A 21,734-nucleotide genomic window follows, 5' to 3' on the forward strand; every position below is an offset into this window, starting at 1 on the left:
GCTTTGTAATGTGATAGTGTTGCATCAGCTCTGAACAATCAATTGTCCAGCAATTCATCAACAGGAAGAGTAATCAACTGAAGAACACCAAACTGCTATCTATTGCAATAGCTGGTTATTTTTCCACCAGGGGGCGCTCCTACACTGAGCCGCAGTTCATGATTTTTTTTTTTTTTTTGGTCAGTCTTTCCTTTTTGAATTAAAATATATTTAGTATTACTCACCGGCACAGGTAACAGGTAACGCAATATCATGTCTTTCACAACCAATACTGACAATTTATAACGGAATAATGACACACTGGTGGATCTGTGGTAGTATTAGAAACCAAACGAACTACTAATCGAATTTTTGCCGATTTCGCACGATTTGTCAAATAAATAGATACAATTGTCATTGTCACACTGCAAAATTACAGAAATCTCTCTATGTTTCAAACTTTATTATAAAAGAGAGCTTAGGTCAGGTGTAATCATGAAGAAAAAAAAGCAGATGATTCTTCAATATTATTTAGTGTTTATTAACAAACAGTTTCAAATTTAAATAACTACACACATGTACATTTATTCCACCCATCCATCCATCCAAAAAAAAAAAAAAAAAATATCTGTACAAACATCAGCATATTTATTATATACACTAACTGTAATTTTTGATACCAGAATATGGAAATTACAACATTTAGCCACAAACTGGTGTTAATGAGAACAAGAAAGGTTACAGATGCATCAATACAAAATTGACAGTTGTTAGAAAATTGTTGTGTATCATCATATGTACATATTTATAACATACAGCACTTTACAACACTTTAAATGTTATTTACAAGCAATTCCATTTTCCCCAGATAGAAAATGAAAAGTCATGGTCTATGTACATGTATCACATCACATGGTGTGAAAACACTTGGCATTCAAATAACTGACAAGTTACAGGCAGAGAACAGACATTAATTATTACTATACAATAAGGGTACTTCTAAGACAACTACTATATGGACAAACAAAAGAACACTGACACAAAGTAAACACACCAAAAATCAGATTAACACCTAAACAAACAGCAATATCACCTGTAAAACACATTGATTGGCTTTTCCATAGGAATTATCTGCATATTAGATATAATTCAGCAGTGAAAACTATTCTAATTGCCCTTATTATACTGACTGAGGCCCTTAAACAAGTTAGATTAAGAAAGAGGGGAGAAACTTACATAAATCAACATATGATTTAAAACAAAAGTAATAAATACTTAAATAATCTTCGTAATCCCACACCAGAAGCAATTGATAATGCATTTTAACCCCATTGCTAGTTCACTGCCTCAGTTGTCAGCAGTAGGTTTCATTCACACTTCCAGAACTTGAGTGAACAAAATCTTCTGATCTGAAGCGTTGAGGGATCAAATCTGTAAGTTTATTCCTCAGCGCATCCCTCTAAAAGAGCTCTGTATGCCCCAAAAGAGTGGAAACAGATAAAAAGGGAACATAATAGAAGGGGTGCGCGAAGAAAAGTAATACAAGAAACAAACAACCCTTTGTGCGCAAAACTAAGGTTTGATGTAATCAAACCCCACTTAGGTCTCATGGTTTCAAGTTTGCTTATTCAGTTAGATGCACAAAAAGTATTATAAATATTAAATTACGTACAAACATTACTTGCGTAGTGTGCAGTTTCACAGATATTCATCCCAAAATGTACTTTTCAATCATGATTGAAATGCATTTTTGGTTTTAGCACCTAAAAACCTTTCTAAATGTTTCAAGTTTCTTCTTTCGGTAGACATGTCCCACCTCAGATCATTTTTTTTAGTGCAGTTTAGATGTGTGCTTATCAAAAGCTCGCTGTTTTTGGACACTGCTTTGAGATCCTATGCCAGGGAGCAGCACAAATACTGGTAACACACAAGCCCGCCCTTGGGTTTTGTGCAACTCAGAGAAACATTTCTAGCGCCCATTAGCACTTGCAACTGGAAAAGGCAAGGCACTTTGAACTTGAGCTGGCAAAGGCTACGTTTAAAGTTGATCCGCTGTTGTGTAGGCGTGATATTGGTGGAAGTTTTCAGCCAGAAGGCAGCATGGTTGGTTCAAAGTTTTGGCTCTGTTGGTCCGATCGCAAAATGGCACAATGTCCTGTTAAACCGCATTGTTCTCAATGGAGTCTGCTTCTGAGTCGATCTCATTTTCTCTGAAAAAAAGTCACACAGGACAATGTTAGGTAAAATCAATGGGTCACAGCCAAAAATATTGTAAAGAAGCACAAGAATGCCATTTAATCAGCTTTAGTACCAAGTTAATTTAAAGATTTCAAGAATGTTGAGCTGGCTTAGCTTGTTTAAGCAAGACATGTGACTGGAAGACTGTTAAAAATCAATAGGTGGTTTTACCGTTGTTCATTAAGAAGTTTGCGGTTGCCTTGTCTCTTTTCCTCGTCGATGGGATAGGAGATGAATATTAGCAGCCCGATAATGATCAAAACTATCGGAGCAGCAGACACCAGGATCTTCAGGGTTAAATCGACCTCGGCAGGTTGCGTGCAACCTCTCGTCACGTAGCCGGCAAAACTGATTCAAAAGAGCAAGAAACGAGAGATTAGCATGCTATTAATGTTCGTTCAGATAAATCCAACCTCATGACTGATCACTGAATCTCACATGAAACACTGTCCTATACGGTCACAGTCTCCAAAGCTAAAAGACCCATAAGAGAGGCACTAATCGCATTATATCTGAAGAAGGTCAGGAGGCCAGACTGATTCTCATACAGTAAAAGTAAAACAAAAAGCCAGGCTTATTGGATCGTGCAGACTCTGATCCAACTTTGCAAGCCTACAGAAGATGGTTTCAAATAGGATTTTGTGTACAAAACCTTGGATGTGTTTGTGGAAACTTACTCAAGACTAAGAGTTGAGACCCCCAAGGAGACTCCAGATGCAAACTTGGTGAAGAACACATAGAAGGAGTAGAAGATGGCTTCATGGCCCTGGGATTCTGGATTTTGGACTTTAAAGTCATCCACAACGTCAGGAAGCATGGACCTGAACACACAGGAAAACATACATGAATACTGTACGTAAAATTTGGAAGCATACACATACACTTCCTGTATTTTAAATGGGTGTGACCAGGGATGGGCAGTATTTATGATACATGTACTTGAAATATGCATTTCAAATACAAAATAGTATTTTGTAATTTGTATTTGACAGGATTGATGAAAATGGCTTTGTATTTTGTATCAAAATACTTTAGTGTTTTGTATTTTTGTAGTTTTAAAATACTTTGTAAGAAGTTTACATGATGACATCATAAAAATGTAACCTCTGATTGGTGCCTGCTCAGACTTTTGCCTAGACTTATTCAGAACAGATGTTAAGTTTTGGTGTTCGTTTTAGTAGCGTAAGCCAAATAGTTTGCCAATTTACATAATGTTCTTGAAAACTATTATACCGAGCAGCAGCCCCCTATATTTATGAAAAACAATCAATTGATTAATTAGTTATAAACTAGTTGCTATGAATACAGGAACCATCAGTTGTCTTCTTATGATTGACTTGTTTGTCATTGAGTCAGTGTTGCTGATGCAAAGTAGGCCCTTTGTTACCAAACAACAAGTAACTAAATTAGGATACAATTATAAGTCATTCGCAAACTGTTAAAAATTAAACTGTTGGTTACTTTAAAACTAACCTTCATCTGGGAGATCACAGGGATATGTGAATATTTGATCTGTTAAATCCACAATATGTAAATTTTCGCTGCTAGAGGTCGCTTATTCAGTCGCTTATTCAGTCGCTTATCCTTGATTTTGTGGAATCATGGGATGTTTTGTTTTCACGTCTACAGCCAGTGGAAAATAATCAGGATAGGACTCAGGCAGAAATCATGTTCATGGATGAGATTATTAACATTACTATAGTATGAAGCAGAGCAGGGCAAGTGAAGTTGGAGCTGAACAAGACCGCTGGAGCGATTGCTAATGAGACGAGCGCGACACATGCCTCGAGAGTAGCGGAACTTTTATTATGACCCAGTCGCCGCTTCCGCTTTTTTTTGGTCTAGCATATGTGGGGTAACGCAGCGCTGTTTATCATATTAGATACATTTGTGTTTTGAAAGTTGTTATAATGCTACTCTGTGCATTTGCTTGCCAGCTGCTATGAGACACTTGTCGCACACTGCAGTAAGCTAGATCGATATTAGTCATGGTAAAACATGGTACTCATGGTAAATCAAGAAAATGAGATTTAAACAAGAAGCTGTATAACATGATTAGATTAGAACATGTTTTATTAGACAGATCAGATCGGAAATCAAGGGTAACGCGGGTATGATGTCATTGATAGGCGACGCGCGGACACAGCCCATGTCCTGGTTAAAATTGCATATTTCTCTGGATTTAAACATTCTTGGAAACATTTGGGATAATATAAGTACACAAGTCAACAAAATATATAACATTGTTCTAGTGGTTTTTGGATATTTTAATCCAAAAATCCTACTGTACATATTATGCCTTTAACTGGTTTCATATGTCAGATTTATTGCATGACTCTGGCAGAGAAAAGCTAAACAAACATTGTTTACTTAATCAGCTGAGTCAAATGGTGAAGGGATCGATCAAACGGGCCAACTGATGGAAGGTTGGCGAAGAATTTTAATGCTCCCTTGTAAAAGTATTTTTAAAATACAAAAATACAGTATTTTATTTTGATACATAGTGTGGCTGCTGTATTTTGTAGTTTATTTTGATACACTTAAAATGAAGGTATTTGGTATTTTATTTTAAAATACATTTTGATGTATTTTTGCCAAACCCTGGGTGTGACTCGATATTAAAATGTGACGAGATTTCTCGTTGAGGTGAAAATCGCCATGGCAGAGTGTAAGGGTGAAATTAGCATAGAACATGCCACCACTAAGTTTACATTACGGTGCCCACCGCAGCACCACCTCCACTGTCGTTTTGCCTTTTTTTTATAGAAATAAAAACAATTGGATAACAGTTGCTTCAATTGTAAACGTCTGCTCATCCAGCACAAGCTGCAGAGTTGCACACAGGAATCACAGTCACACGACGAGAGTAAGACGAGATGACTAATAAGACCATGGCGGAGAATTCACAACAGAGCCTAATCGTCTGATGAATGTCTTATCTTGTAGGAAGCACACTCAGCACCACCGCTCCCTATTTACAGAGCATGTGCGATCACAAAGTCAAAAACACGAGCTCCCTGAAGCACGCAAATTAGACTACATACATTATCAAACCTCCCAAAATCAAACCTATCTTAGGGTGTACTCACACTAGACACTCTGAACTTTGTCCGAGCGCACTTGACCCCCAAGGCTCCGTTCCGTGCACGGACGCAGTTCGTTTAGCTGTCCCTGGCATGCTTGGAAGAGGTGGGCCAAAGCACGGATCAGTTGGGCTCGATCACAGTTCACGTGCAGTGTGAGCACTAATTAATAACACACCCCAGCCTAAGGGTGTACTCACACTAGGCACGTTTGCCTTAAACCATGCCCGAGTGCGATTGTTCCGTGCTCAAGCATGGTTCAAGGCAACCGTGCCTAGTGGGATTACACCCTTAGGCTGGGCTGTGTAGCTGTAACCAAATTTTCCTTGGTCTCGGTTTGCACTTTGAATATTAAGAGAGTACTTTGATTATGGTTGCACTTAAACAAAATAAGTTTTTTTTTTCTTAGTCTTATTATTTATACTGTTTTTATTTCCATGTTCAATTTGTGGAAAGGGGTTCAATTAGGAGGTCACACAGCCTCAATCAGAAGTTCTGGAAGCTCAATTCATGTACAGTAAGGTCTGAAGAGACTCATGTGAAATCATATAGGAGAGAAGCCAGTCAGTGTTTCAGAGTTTGTGGCAAAACCTTTTACAGTGCTTGTTATCTTGCTTATGCATATGATAATTCATACTGTCAAAAGACATTCATTACAATATTAGTTCAAACATTTCAAAATGCACCTCCAGCCATTTTCCAATCATGAATTTTGTCTTTGAGGATTTCTTAAAAATCTCATCTTGTTTTCAGGAACCCAATCTCGTGTCTCATCTTGTCTTGTGAGCTAAGTGTCTTGTCACACCCCTAGTATTTTATAATCATGAGGGTGCTCACCAGGGCAGGAGGAAGGCCGCTGCAACGCTGACTCCAGCAGCAAAAGATGCAATGTACGTCACAATAAGATTGCTTGGCACCAAGACTACACAGATCAGAAAAGGAACCACAGACTGCAAAGAGAATTTAAACAGTCAGTAACTGGAATTAAAAAGTATTCATTAGATGACAGATGCTGTAGTTCAGTAACTTTAATTAACTAAAGGTTTGTTAATACTTACTGTAGTCCCAATATACACAGCAGTCTTCTTGCCAAATTTCGTGAGGAACCATTGCCAAAATGGGATGGCAAGTGTGGCGGAGAGCTAAAATAGAGGAAATGGAAATAGAATTGACTTAATGAGTGTGCTGGATGAAAAAAGAAGGGAAAATCTCTTGAAAATTTAGTTTAAAACACATCAAGTTACTTTTATATGGTTTTAAATAACTTTTCTGTCATTTCCAACAAAATTTTAATACATGCAAGTGTACACTTAATATTTATTTTCAAAAAATAGTTATGTATATTTTTCAAGGTAAAAAGTATATGACCAAAAACCTAATATAAAAAAAACAAAACAAATGGCATTAACCGCAACATTTAACAACCTGAACTAATTTTAATAAATGGACAAATTAAGTGATATTTTAAGAGACTTATTGACTGACAAAATCATCACATTCTGTGGGGGTCCTCTCCATGATATTTATAACTACAGTTAATGCACTGCACTACGAGACAGATAATGTGCATAAAGCTTTAGCTGAGATTTTGTATCTGACAAAGTAGATATCATTGTACTCATACAGGTTCCCAAGAATGCATCCTGACAAGAAAGCTTTCAGACAACAACACTGGAATGTTGTCTTGTATGTCATATTTAGGACAATGCCTGAAAACGTTCTATTCATATTGAACATGAATTCTTGAATGAATCTGGGTTTTGAACCCTCCAATCAAGGACAATAGCACAAGAACAAGACATTCTTGTTCTCTATAACTTGATGAACCTCTTTTTCTTTCTCAAACAATAATCTGGTTTCCAATACTCCTGATAGTCACAACAGCAAGTTGTGAGTTTGTTAAGGGGCAATAATGAATATATATGATAAGACAGTCCAAATAGATCTTGTACAACACAAATAGCAAATGCATTATATAATAGACCGTAATAGAAAGTAATTTACTTTTGTACACTTGTCAGTCAAAATGGCACTTTTAAATCACCTCCTCCATCTTTACAGTCCATATAGAGTCTTTATAGTCTTCTACCATTCAAAAAGCACATTCAAAACACATTTTAAAAGACTGCACCCTTTAGAATGCTTACCATAATGACGAGCAGGATGTTTTGAAAGTCGTTTCTAAAGCCCAGGGTGTAGCTACAGAACAGTGCAAAGTTTCCCTCTAGAAACTGCAAAAAATATGTAGAGACAACATAAGCTGCATAGTAAGACACATTAGCGAAACCTAACAAATAAAGAGTTTGCCAAATGCAACAGTGCTCGTCTATGGCGGTCACTGTTTAAACAACCAAAATGACTGCCGATGACCACGGCTCAACCTAAATCATTTGCACATGGACTCACCATAAAGGCCAGAGAGGTAAAGAGGAACCCCATGACCAGCTTGGCATATGGACCATGGCCCATTACCATACGAATGCCCTGGAAAAATGACATGGGCTCAGTCCTAACCCTGCAGGTCTCTGTCAAAAAGAAGAGAGAGGCAAGGTGAGATGATGGAAAGTGGCACTAAAACCAAACAAATGGCAATTAATGGTGCTGCAACAAATGCAATGAACAAGACTAAGCTTGCTGTAAATTAACTTTTCCCCAACAAATTCTCAGGTGTTTGCCTACAAAAGAGAATTGGTGTAAACAACCTATACATGTTGATCAGCTGCCAAAATAAGCCGCCCAAGAAAAGAATTTTGTTTAATCGCTTGTACTCTTACATGATCATGATAAGTCAGGACTGTGCATGTCTTTCCCCACAAGTCTCACTACAGTACATACTCCTGCTTGTTAAGGCTCAATATTTTGGTTCAAAATAAACTACTCTGGAGAACACCAATAATGACCTTCTTTTACCATGCGCCACATTTAGACACCTCTCTGTGCTGTGAAAGCTAATCACCCTGCTAAGCTTATTCACTGGCATTTCCCTGGGACCAGCTGAGCTCTGCTTGTGGGCCAAATACTGACTCAAAGTAACCTGAGCAGTGTAGAAAAGCCCAGGGAACATCTGCAATCAAGCACATGAGACTGCTTGGTGAGCACAGTTCACACATTTCCTTTTGAAACAGGAAGTTTGAACCAGATATATTGAAAGGAGCATTCCCCATTTAAAAAAAACAACAAAAACAGACAATAGGCTTTACAGTTGTTACATAGCCATGATGTTGGCTGGTTTGGCTTTCCTGCATTAATGGTTTGCATAAAGTTTAAATGTGTATATCTATACAAAAAGTTAATTTTGTCAACATTTAGCATTTTAGAAGATCTCATAACTAACAGACATGGAGTAAAAGCTTAAAAGTAAGACTTACATTTTTATTGTATGGGGTTTTTAAAAAAGAATCTACAATACCATTCAAAAGTTTGGGGTCAGTAAGATGCATCATTCAGCAAGGATGCATTAATTTGATTAAAAGTGACAATAATGTCTTTTACACTTAAAAATGTTTTTTTTTTTTTTTTCCTATTCAAAGAATCCTGGAGAAGGGTAATCTATCAGATAACTGATAATAATTATCATTGATAATTATGAGAAATGCTTCTTGAGCAGCAAATCAGCATATTACAATAATTTATGAAGGATCATGTGACACTGAAGACTGGAGTAATGGCAGCTGAAAATTCAACTTTGCACCCCAGGAATAAATTACATTTTAAAATATGTTAAAATGGAAAACAGTTCTTTTAATTTGTAAAAATATTTCACAATATTACTGTTGTAATGTATTTTTGACCAAATAAATGCAGCCTAGCCATTAGAGACTTATTTATAATAATAAAAAAAAAAAAAAAAGTTTAATTACATCAAAAGCATAAAAATTCATTCCTGGAACTGTCGGATCTTTACAATTGTACAAGCACTTACCTTTTCGTTCTTTCACACCAAGGAACAAGACCACGGCACAGATGACATAAATGAAGCAGATGACACCAGACGCGATCATATAAGCATTTCTCTGTGGGAACCATAAGAGACCAGGCATTTAATACTAATGTAACAAGAATTTTAATAGTCAACCCCCCCTTCCAAAAAAAAAAAAAAAAAAAAAAAAATCCTTACCAGGTGCTGAAGTGAAACATGAGGCTCAGTGATGTTGACCTCATGAGTCACCTGTAAATCTGTGGAGTTCAGGTCTTCTCCAGAGCTGATACAGGGAGCATTAGCCATTCCCACTATCTGACCTTGAACAGCAGTGCCAATGAGTGTGCCCAAAACCTCAACAGTCATTCCTGTGATAACAGATTAGCGGTTAGTTGTGCAAATGGGAAACAGACGACATAGCTAGCTGTAGATGCTTTAAAACTCACGGTAGGCTGTGGCCGAATCCCTCTCTTTTTGTTCAGTGCTGATAAACATGGTAAGAGCAGAGTACGGTACATGGAAGCACTGTTTTATGGGAGACACAAGATGCCAAAAGGTCAAAGGAAATTTACGCAAACGACTTACCGACTACAATTTATGGTTGTATATAATGGTTACTCACTGTCTGTAATGTTTGGAAGGAGCAGTAGAAGATAAGGTACCAGACAACTTTGCCTTGCTCAACAGACGGCACATACCAGATGAGAAAATAGCACAGCACAGCAAATGGGGTAGAAAGAATGATCCTGTATGGAAAATATATGACATTAGTAAAAAGGTACAAAAGGTAACTTATTAAAAAAAGAAATTGAAGAAAAAAAAAAAAAACTGCAAGGTTGAGATTCTAGTTCCACATGAGTTTTGGAATTCACATAGCTGAAGTACATTAAATGAGGCGTTACGTCACTTGTCACGCACCATATTTCTGTTCCCTTTTTTCTATAACTAAGAGCTATGATGTTATCACAAGCTGCTGAACATGGAGAGATGAAAGAATTGATTGGATAACTTCCTGTCTTTGTTCAGCGAACAGGATGCTTAGGTGGAAATACAGGGTCTGTTCTTACAGTATCTGTCATTTCTGTACAAGGAAATACCATTTAAGCATCATAGAACTGAATGGTGCCACACTTTGTTTTCCGGGTAGAGTGAGTCAACATGCCGAGTAGTAAAACCCAACATTATTTCCAAACAAACGTTTATGGAAAAAGCGCCGCCTCACTTGGCAGTTTTTATTGAGTAGACCTTCACAGAATCTGAGCCCACAGAATTGCATCGATTTACACAGAATGTGAATGTTTGTATTCAGTTGGTATGTTCCGCCCCCCTCTCCACCCCCTTGCTGTATGTTTATTAAATATTTTGGCTAATTCCATAATGCCTTCAGATACCAGTTAGACCGCAGTACTCAAAAGTTTAATACTAAAGCCATTCTACAGATTTTTACCTGCCGTTCTGCATGGAACCTGTTTGGGTTTCGTTTCAAGTTTAGCAAGGCACTGTGGTGAATTTTGATACTTGAGATATGTTACTTCCTTTAATGCACAAATACCTTCAGAATGATGAAAATATCACAAATATGCATTTCAAATAAGCTCAAATGTTTTCAGTGATACTATTGTCATCATGCATGTGTTCAAAAACAAGCATTTTAGCGTCTTTTAAAAGCAAAATATGGTTAAATGGTAAATTATAATTATCAAAAGGTAACATTATAAAATGTTCACCTTGCAAACATTCATATTAGACTTTGCCTGCACTAAACAAATATTTGTCAATACAACCCTAATATGCCAAAAGGGTGCACTGAGTTTGTTGGTTTGAAGGTTATAAGAGTGCATTGACGGTAATAAAACTAAAAGAAACAAAACTCAAACATCATTTGCCATCATTAATGACCTACAGTCATTTTGACTTTATATTTTATCCTACTATAATACTAGTATAACACTATTATTCAATATCTCTTCAGTCTATTAAAACATATTTATGAAAATACACTGCATATATTTTCAATTTCTCACAAGTATCTTTTATAAATTTTATTTAATTAAAATATTAAAATCAGAAAGCAAGAAAAAGACTTGACTGAACAAATGTTCAAGTGCACACATGTAGCAAAGAGGTGCTGCTAGTTAGCAGTTTAAAATAGTAACAAATCTCACTGTACCAGCAAGGCTGGCATTTGAACTAAAATAACCCCACAGCGCTCTGTATGCCGCCTTTAGACTTTCAGGCAATGCTGCTCTGCCTTCCTTCATTCTGATTGGATGACAGAGGTGGTGTGTTGAGGGTTGGACCACTCATGAGCCGCAATTTGCAAACATCTCCCAGCCCCCAAGGCATGCAGCACGAAAAAGGAATTTCTTCCGCCTGAGCCCGGAACACGAGACAAATGTCTCTTTATTCATGCCATTTGCTGAACTACACCTGATAATTTTTTTTTTTTTTTTAGGTTCATGGTGCTCTGAGGTTTATCAGAGACTTGTATGCGTTCAAATATTGACATTTTCTTAACAGTATTCCAACTCATGTCATTTCATTTATCAAATAACTAACCATTCTAATGAATTCCCAGCCAGGATTATGATAGCTTAACTCACAAGCTTGTGACTATTAATAATGCGTGTGATCAAGCATTGCGAAAATTCAATTATACAGGCTTGTGGTCCATATGATTCTCCACGGGAGTACTTAGGAGGAAAAAAAAGTCTCCTCTCTCACACATATCCCCCTAACTATACCAACAAACCTGTCTCATTTCTCATAGCACAGATCTGGGTGTCACTAGGGATGTTCTAATGACAACATCCTGAGAGGATACTACCATCTTGCTCAGATTCAATGTCACTGAACTGAGCTCATTAAAGCAGAACTTTCTCACCAGCAACCAACCAGATTCCTTAACATGCCCTGTGTCCAGTTAGAATGGAGACGCACATTCCTCAGCCCAACCCCCTGTTCCTAGCATTTCCTCAGAGTGGTTTTCCAGTTATTCATACGAGTGACCTCCTAATTCTAAAGGGGTTGAAGAAGCGTGGCGACTGCAAAACTTCAAACTGACTAAAACCCCTTTTCCTCTCTGTGTAAACCCAACTAGACTTTCACAAACCCCGAAAGCCTTCAATGTGTAGAGAACCACACAAGCAGACGCATCAATAAGCATCAGTGTCATTACAGATAATGTTATCAAATTATCAACATTCAGGACGTGTCTAAATACTGCGATTTTGTTTTTGCTATAAGTTATATTAAACTTTAATGAAATTACAAGAAATGCACTACACTAAAATGAGTAAAAGGGTTGAGTTAAATTTTAGCCTAAATTATGCTGTCATTCAGTAGTTAGTTTGGGACCAATTGTTGGTTTCTTAAACATTTGCCTCCATATTTAATACAATTCTGTAACACTAGTTAAGAAAGAAAAGCATTTAACTAATTTTGTGTTGTTGAATGGCAAATGTTTCTTGTCAGGACACTGATAAAGTGGTTTAGTCATGCATGTGATGTAGAATCAAATCTGAAAATGCAAATTGTCCAAAGGAAATGCTACTGTGGTGATCCAACCCCCCGCCCATCACGCCCCTAAAGCCCCCACGAGAGCTCAGGGGGCTTTGCTTAGCCCACAAGCGTCCTCTCACTTAGAAACATCACCAGACACGCTTGGCTCTCCCACTTTTAAACTACACCTCCTGATATTTCACAACAACAGAGAAATGGGTCAGAAGACAAAGCAAATGACAAACCAGAGAGATTCATTTGAGACGTATTTTAAATGCAACAAAGGAGGCCACTGAGTTATTGGAGGGTAGAATTGTGAAACTAATTTGCCTAAGAAGGGCAGAAACTACAGTCAACATGCTCCTTAAACAAGTTTCTGTTCTTGTTCATTCTTGTTCAATGCGTCACATATTTTAACAACGGTATGATTTCACACATATGTGCACAGTAAAGCATTGGAGAAATCCAATTTAACTAAACTAAGGTGGAGAAAGACATACCAGGGCATCATTCGTCCAAATCTGGTCCAGGGACTCCGGCTGACCAGAAAACCCACAGTAGGGTCCGTGATAGCATCCCATGCTCGACCCACAAACAAGATGATGGAGGCATAAAATGGGTCCAACTATCGAGAAAAAGACAAAGATCAACATGTCATCACCTTAAAACACTGGTTGAGATTTTTCCACAAACTTATTCGATATTAGAAAGGACCAAATGATAACTTAAAATGAACAGGTGAAATAACATGAAAGATTAATAAAAAAAATAAAACAACAAGACTTCGATCTTGGGAATCTCAGGGAATCTATCTTGGTGATAAAGAAAAGATATGCACAACTATATATCAGCTGAGAATATAACTTCTCACAATAAATCTACAAGCTCTTTAGAGAGTTAGGCAGCGTGTGAACCATAACAACTTTTTACAAAGTTCAAGAGGAGCACCTTGAGATACATGAGATCATAAACCACATGACAAGCAAATGGAATTATAGCTTCACTTCCAGTACAACACAGTTCTAAAACTGCTGGAAGACTCTGAAATGTTGAAAAGACTAACTGCTTCATGCTGACATTGTGTATTGTAAGAATAACTGTTAATTATGGGATTAAACACATTACCAGAACTCACACTGGGAACCTGTCTATTGTAGTCCGTAGTTACATGATAAACACTGAAGGCTATTAGAACAATCCTATTCAGACTCTTTAATCTGGCCAATCAGCCTGCCAAGACTACAGTAGCCCCCAAAAGTTAATGGCATGAAAGACCTTTGCAAAACCATTCATTTTCCAGTACAATTCCTCCTTTGTGACTGTACTTGGCGTCTCGGACTATGTGACCAGGGGTTGTAAAGAAACCCAATGCCCCCTGAGGATCACAATCAGATTCTACATTCTACAAGTCAATCTGATCTTCTTTTATGAGGTCCTTTCCACACATACAAGGTACAAAATAGGGCGTCATTTTAAAAACAAAATGTTCAGTGTAAGGTAGCTCATCTTCAGAAAATGTCAGTTTAAGGAGGTCAACTAAATACTATATGCCCTAGTTTTCTATTTAGTTTTTTTGATGAATGCTGTGAAATAAACTAGTTATATTCAAGGTAACTTTATGTTAGATAATAGTTTGTCAAAAGTAAATAAAAGGTTTTAAGGAAAAGAAAGTAATGCAATTTAATTTTCAGTTTGATAAATCAGTTGATCGATCCATGTGATTACGATATTAATTAAAAATCAATCGTACAGAGCTCTACTCACCAAAGCAACGTCCAGCAGGTAGATCTGAAGGAAGAAGCCGATTGCACATCCTGTTATCTGATATGGTGCACCTCCAACGGCGTAACACAACTTGTTGCACACCGACAGCCGGCCCTTTGATTCACGCTATTTTTAAAAAGACGAAGAAACATGATGTTCATAAATGAAAAACTACAAGTAATTCAAAACATATAAGGGATGCAGAATTAAGTTCATAGTACAGAGTCTCTCAATTGGGATTTAAACTAACCCAATTGTGGTGTAAATAGGCTCACTATGGCCAGACACGCTTGTAATTTGGCTCAAGTTGTTGAATGGCTAGGGTTTCCACTCTGAGACAAGCGCCGATTTTAATTATGCTAATACTATGTATTTCTGCTCGACTTGCCGTTTGGTCCTAATCCAAACATAACCTCATTCCACATACAACCATGTAGCTTCTAATATTTGGGTCAAGATATGAGCTCTCAAGCAAGAAATCCTACTAAACACATCAGATGAGATAGGCAGCGTTCTGCGATTAACATCAGCACGTCAACTCATGGCACATCAGCATTTTTCAAAAGTCTCAGATAGTAATTGGGGTCAATTATTAAGTAATTTATCGAGTGAGGGTGTGATTTTCAGTCAGTTTTGGTGACAAATACATTAGTAAGTAACAGCTGAGTGTCTGTCATTTGCGTCCTCCATAAATAAACCATTAAAGTTGCAATGTGCGGACCATAGTGTTCCCATAAAACCTTTAACTCATGTTAAAAGGACACTAGTACAATCTTAACACACCAACGTCAATGAAGACACTGGATTACAGTCCTGTGGATGACAGTGCTATATTAGAAACAGAGAACAATTATTTGCAGAAGATACTACTTCACTAAGGACTGTTAATAGAGGATTTGTTGGCTTGTTATGTGAGAGGGGCTTTCATTAATTCTGGACCACATGCGGTCTTCGTTTGCGATGCCAAGACACAGTTTTGGGGTAAATAAAGTTGCTAAAAGGTCAAGGAAGTGTAGAAACACACTCAGTGGTGTTGTAATGACACTAAACAGTGAAATATTGCCGTTGAGAACAGGACATTCCTCAAGACACCAATCATTCATTTCAAGGAACTGTGATGCCATCCTCTAAAAAGTCATGTTTCCCTTCATCTCTGCAACGATCAGGATAAGCTATAAAGCTATGTCACTATGGTGCTTTAACCATGTGCACAACATAAGGAAAGAGATCATCTAAGAGTTACCAGAAAGCTTTTTTGGTACGCAGCAACTATATGACTAATTTAGCTTATCTGCATTAGCAATAAAAGCACATCCTGATTTACAGCAGTAAAGTCATATCAGTCTCATAAACTCAAATTAAGTTTACATGGATTATTCATTCTGATGATGTGGCATGTGTACATGTGTAATTTAGACTTGGATTCATATGGGGTCAGTTATTTATGACTTTGTATTACACATTCAAATGTTTACACCTTGTTGATTGGTAGACTAATTGCTATATTTAAAATTTTAAGTAAGGAATAATTACAGACAGATGACAGAATTATTGAAAATAAATGCAAACCCCACATTAGTAGTGTTGGCATGAAGCTAGGTGGTGGTATGCATTAATTTTCAATAATTCAAAAAGCATTGAAAGCTTGAGATGCATCCATGCACTTTTTGGACAAGAAACTGATTTTTTTGTATTTATATTATTGGCAGTCTATGATTTTGAAATTATTTAAATAACTTGGTAAAATGGTATTGAGCTGCATAGTCCTGCAGTTATAGAAAAATAATAAAGACCTTATCAGCCAATCAGAATCATCCATTCTATGACAATTATTTAATTGTAAAATTTCCCTCTCTCTTAATTAGTTTCACTATTTAATATTTATTTGAGATATTGGGTTTAGGGGAAATTAATACAAAAACATTTTTTCTTTTTAATCATAATTTTTCTCCTCATTTTATTTAAAATATTTCCGTTCAATTCAGTAAGCTCTAAAGCACACACACAAAAAAGCACATTTTAATCAATTCTCATAGACAGCAGCGGTGAATTCAGCCAGCGACTCCCATTCAAACTCGGACACCGGTCTACTATGTAAACGAGCGACGAAATGTGATAAAATTACAACTCTAGTGGTATAACCAACAAACAGTAAGAGAATTCATGTAAAAATCGTTGATTATAACGGCTACGTTTCGCGAGCAATGCTGACGGGGCGTGCGCGCTCAATTTAACCTGACGAAAATGACACGTATATCAGCACGAGCCACTCCTACATGGCTGTTCAACGGAGAAACCATGGGAATGTGAACAATATGGGCTTTTAATTAACTTATAACTGAATGAAAGCATTAATAATTTTAAGTTTCTTACCTTTGCTGCCAATTTGATTCCATCTGGGCTGGGTTTTTGCAGGAGACTTGCATTGGAGTACTGCTCTGCGCCCTCTCCTCTTGCCATCTCGTTCTTTAAGATTTACGTTTAAAATCGTTTACAGCTTTCCTATGAACCCAGTTACTGAATGATACTGACAAAGGAAGAAAACAAAAAATTTACCAGCTTGATTTAAAAACAAAACAAAAACAATCCTGTTCGCGTAAGCCGTTTTCTTTGGAATCAACCTGTGTTTCTACCGATCCTTGTATCAGCCGGGTGTAATAGTAATTGAGGAGACAACTCCACCCCCTTTCAAACAGTCATTCATCTAGTACAAACCCCTCCTCCTTCCACCTCGTATGATTTTTCAGGGGAAGGAACATGACGTCAACACGCTGACGCATGAACATACGTTCTGATGAAAATAATTTTGAAACAAGAATAAGAGATGCAGGGGACATAGTACCATTAGCCCACAAAAGTTTTGTACTTTATATTTGTACTCTTTTTTGACATAAGGAAGTCATCAAAGGCTGTGCTTATTGGTGATTTCCATTCAGCAATGCATTTAGAGTAAATGCGTTGGGTTCATTGGGCTACACTCTTAAAAATAAAGGTTCCAAAACCCAAAAAACCTAATCTAAAGAACACTTTTCTACTATAAAGTACACAATCCCAAATTTTTTTTTTTTTTTGTAAGAAAAAGTATGCTGGAGGACATAGGCTATATAACATGCCACATACCTGAGAAAAAGTTTAAAAATAAGGTAAAAGGTGCTTAGAGATGCACCATAAAACTATATATATATATATATATATATATATATATATATATATATATATATATATATATATATATATATATATATATATATCTCAGCAGTTTCTCAGCATGAAAATGTCCAAAAGTAATGTAATTTATATTTCCTAAAAGTGTAAAAAGTGTTCTGTCAAATGATACCTACTTTGACTCTGCTTACTAGAGTTTTGGAGTTATGAGTCTTTACTTTTGTGTATGTTGCACAGAAGAAAAAAAGAAAAAAAACTCTAAAGCCTTCAGGTCTTAAAGGGTTAAAACATAGGCTAACTGTTTACTCACACATATAAGGGGGCGTCCACCAACATAACTTAAAAAATATACACAACATATAGAGTTCAGGTTTGCGCACTAATCAATGTGTGTCAACAGAAGATAAGATAAGGGGTCTGTTGGGTTGTGTCAGTTGTGTTTGGGAAGACATTTTTATCTTGAGTGCATAGGGCAATGCAGTGCTGTATTTCTCCAATTAAGTTCAGATTAGCTCAGATAAATCAGAAAGTGAAATGATAAATACAATTTAGGTTCACGAAAATCATCAAAATATGTTTAAAATATCTAATATGGGGTATAACTTTTCACTGAGATGCAAGAATGGATAAGTGTTTGGTTCAATAAGGTCCCATTGGCAAAACTTTTGTTAGTGTTTATTAGGCTAATATTTGTTATCGTCAGTTAATAAAATCCAGCTGTTCATTGTAAGTTCATGTTAGCTCAGGTCCATTAAACAATATTAACAGATACAACTTTTCATTTCAATAATATATTATTAAATGTTGAAATGAACATTAACTAAGATTATTAAATGCTTTAGCCTTAGCTGGTTGTAATGTTACCATTCTAAAAAAATAAATCTCAGAATTCATAATGCTATCAATCTGAAGTTGATTTGTTAATTTTTCCTTTAAGATATTATCTTAATATGAAATAGGTTTTAGATAATTTTGTGTCTCTGTATGAGGCACTTGCCATTGGTTGAAAGATTCAGTCCTGATTGTTATTTACCTGTCTGGGACAAAATGACAAATTTCAAAATCTGTCCAGAGATCGTTTTGCTTGTCTGCACAAGCACATGGAACAAATGCCAACATGAAACTGATTATTTATTGGTATTTCACATGGGGAGCCTTGAAGTTTTACTGCTCTCTTTTACCTCATGACATAGTCACCATATTGATTTGTTGCAAAACATTGTCGCATGACCAGAAGCCCCAACATTAGCCCTGACCTTGACTCTGCCCTTCTCATTTAGTGTATTTCTGTTATAACATCAAGCAACAATGGCCTTTTGTAGCTTATTGTTATAATCATGAAAAAGTTTCATGAGAAGTTGGTGGAGCAATGACCTTGCTGTGACCATCATCCCACTGGTTTTATGTAGAAATTGCTCATTCATGAATGAAACTCTGTAGCTTTCCCATCTGTAAGTCATGAAAGATACTTGTAAATTTCCCTTCATCATCTCACATGAGTGTGTTGTCAAACATGACCGCTGTTCTGCGCTATACATAGCCACAGGTGTTATGGAAAGTCACAAGCGAGGGGGTGGGTTTGATTTGTGTGTGCATGTGTGTACAGTATGTGAGAATTGTTCTCATTGTGGCAATAGCTTTGAAGCACAGGCACCTTCTGTACCCATGTCAGGTCAGCTTATCAGGTTCACAGAGTATGAATTTATTTTTTAATTAAAACAGGATGTAATATACAATAGTAGTCTGGATACACCTGACTGTTTCACCTACCCTTTTGATCTAAAGGCTTGCTACTGCGTAAATAGTTTTGTAGACAAATATATTGTGCACACTCTTAAAAATAAATGTTTTAATTGGCATTGGCAGTTCCATAAAGAAGTATTGACTTTATAGTGGGAAAATGTTTAGATTTTTAAAATGTTCTTCAGATTAAGAAAAAAATGTTCTTTTAAGGGAAACTCCTTTTTACTAGTGCCTTTTTTTTTTTTTTATAATTTTGTTTGAAGTTGTTTGGCAGAATGCCAAGATTTAGAGAGCCGTAATCTAAGCAAAGGGTGGCTACTATTTAGAGGAATTTAAAGTTTAAGGTAGTTTTGATTTTTTTTTTTTTTTTTTTTACTACATAATTAAAATATTTTCATTTATGTTATTTCATAGTTTTGATGATTTTATAATGTGGAAATGCTCATGTGACTCATTAGGTGTGTGTGTCCAAACTTTTGACTTTTGACAATGTATTGGGATACTCCTCATTTATACGTTTCTTATGGATAAAAGCATCTGCTAAATTAATAATAATAATAATAATAATAAAGATACAGTGAACAAAACAAGTGCAGTGCAGACTATATTTTTACTCAGTCAAATATACAAACCCGATTCCAAAAAAGTTGGGACACTGTACAAATTGTTAATAAAATCAGAATGCAATGATGTGGAAGTTTCAAATTTCAATATTTTATTCAGAATACAACATAGATGACATATCAAATGTTTAAACAGAGAAAATGTATAATTTTAAGGGAAAATTAAGTTGATTTTAAATTTCATGGCATCAACACATCTGAAAAAATTGGGGCAAGGCCATGTTTACCACTGTGTAGCTTCCCCTCTTCTTTTTATAACAGTCTGCAAACATCTGGGGACTGAGGAGACAAGCTGATCAAGTTTAGGAATAGGAATGTTGTCCCATTCTTGTCTAATACAGGGTTCTAGTTGCTCAACTGTCTTAGGTCTTCTTTGTCGCATCTTCCTCTTTATGATGCACCAAATGTTTTCTATGGGTGAAAGATCTGGACTGCAGGCTGGCCATTTCAGTCCCCGGATCCTTCTTCTACGCAGCCATGATGTTGTAATTGATGCAGTATGTGGTCTGGCATTGTCATGTTGGAAAATGCAAGGTCTTCCTTGAAAGAAACGATGTCTGGATGGTAGCATATGTTGTTCTAGAACTTGGATATACCTTTCAGCATTGATGGTGCCTTTGCAGATGTGTAAGCTGCCCATGCCACACGCACTCATGCAACCCCATACCATCATAGATGTACGCTTCTGAACTGAGCGCTGATAAAAACTTGGGTTGTCCTTGCCCTCTTTAGTCCGGATGACAACGCGTCCCAGTTTTCCAAAAAGAACTTTAAATTTTGATTCGTCTGACCACAGAACAGTTTTCCACTTTGCCACAGGCCTGCGCTTCTGAATCATGTTTAGATATGGCTTCTTTTTGACCTGTAGAGTTTTAGACGGCAACAGTGAATGGCACGGTGGATTGTGTTCACCGACAATGTTTTCTGGAAGTATTCCTGAGTCCATGTTGTGATTTCAATTACAGTAGCATCCCTGTATGTAATGGAGTGCCGAAGATCACAGGCATCCAGTTTGGTTTTCCGGCCTTGACCCTTACGCACAGAGATTGTTCCAAATTCTCTGAATCTTTGGATGATATTATGCACTGTAGATGATGATAACTTCAAACTCTTTGCAATTTTTCTCTGAGAAACTCCTTTCTGATATTGCTCCACTATTTTTTGCCGCAGCATTTGGGGAATTGGTGATCCTCTGCCCATCATGTTGCCAATCATGTTGCCAATTGACCTAATAAGTTGCAAATTGGTCCTCCAGCTGTTCCATATATGTACATTTAACTTTTCTGGCCTCTTATTGCTACCTGTCCCAACTTTTTTGGAATGTGTAGCTCTCATTAAAATCCAAAATGAGCCAATATTTGGCATGACATTTCAAAATGTCTCACTTTCAACAATTGATATGTTATCTATATTCTATTGTGAATAAAATATAAGTTTATGAGATTTGTAAATTATTGCATTCTTTTTTTATTCACAATTTGTACAGTGTCCCAACTTTTTTGGAATCGGGTTTGTAGGCTACATATTTTATTTTTTTTTTTCCAAAACTGATTAGCACATTTTTATTTTGAAACGACTGACCTAAACATTCTGCACATTATATATAAACGAAGGGTGGGCCTATGTCTACATGACAACAATGTAAAACTGAAAAGTTTTCCATTATGTTTTTCGCTTAGAGACGGCAACGTTGTCAAAACTGTTCCTTTACACGGATCT

At 36.6% G+C, this 21,734-nt stretch overlaps 1 protein-coding gene across 1 annotated transcript; it reads right to left on the reverse strand.

Annotated features, from left to right (window-relative positions):
• Positions 1–492: 492 nt before the first annotated feature.
• mfsd2ab (MFSD2 lysolipid transporter A, lysophospholipid b) lies at positions 493–17,156 on the reverse strand. The gene is made up of 14 exons (XM_067411084.1): positions 16,858–17,156; positions 14,485–14,610; positions 13,221–13,345; positions 9,842–9,965; positions 9,666–9,744; positions 9,418–9,587; positions 9,223–9,313; positions 7,707–7,825; positions 7,448–7,531; positions 6,359–6,442; positions 6,138–6,250; positions 2,895–3,038; positions 2,389–2,565; positions 493–2,189 (listed from the first exon to the last, which is right to left on the reverse strand). Exons 1-14 carry the CDS (start codon positions 16,942–16,944, stop codon positions 2,138–2,140), a joined length of 1,575 nt encoding a protein of 524 aa, XP_067267185.1. The 5' UTR covers positions 16,945–17,156; the 3' UTR covers positions 493–2,137.
• Between the last annotated feature and the right edge of the window lie 4,578 nt (positions 17,157–21,734).

Source organism: Chanodichthys erythropterus, chromosome 15 (assembly GCF_024489055.1).
Source record: "Chanodichthys erythropterus isolate Z2021 chromosome 15, ASM2448905v1, whole genome shotgun sequence".
In the NCBI taxonomy this organism is placed as follows: Eukaryota; Metazoa; Chordata; class Actinopteri; order Cypriniformes; family Xenocyprididae; genus Chanodichthys; species Chanodichthys erythropterus.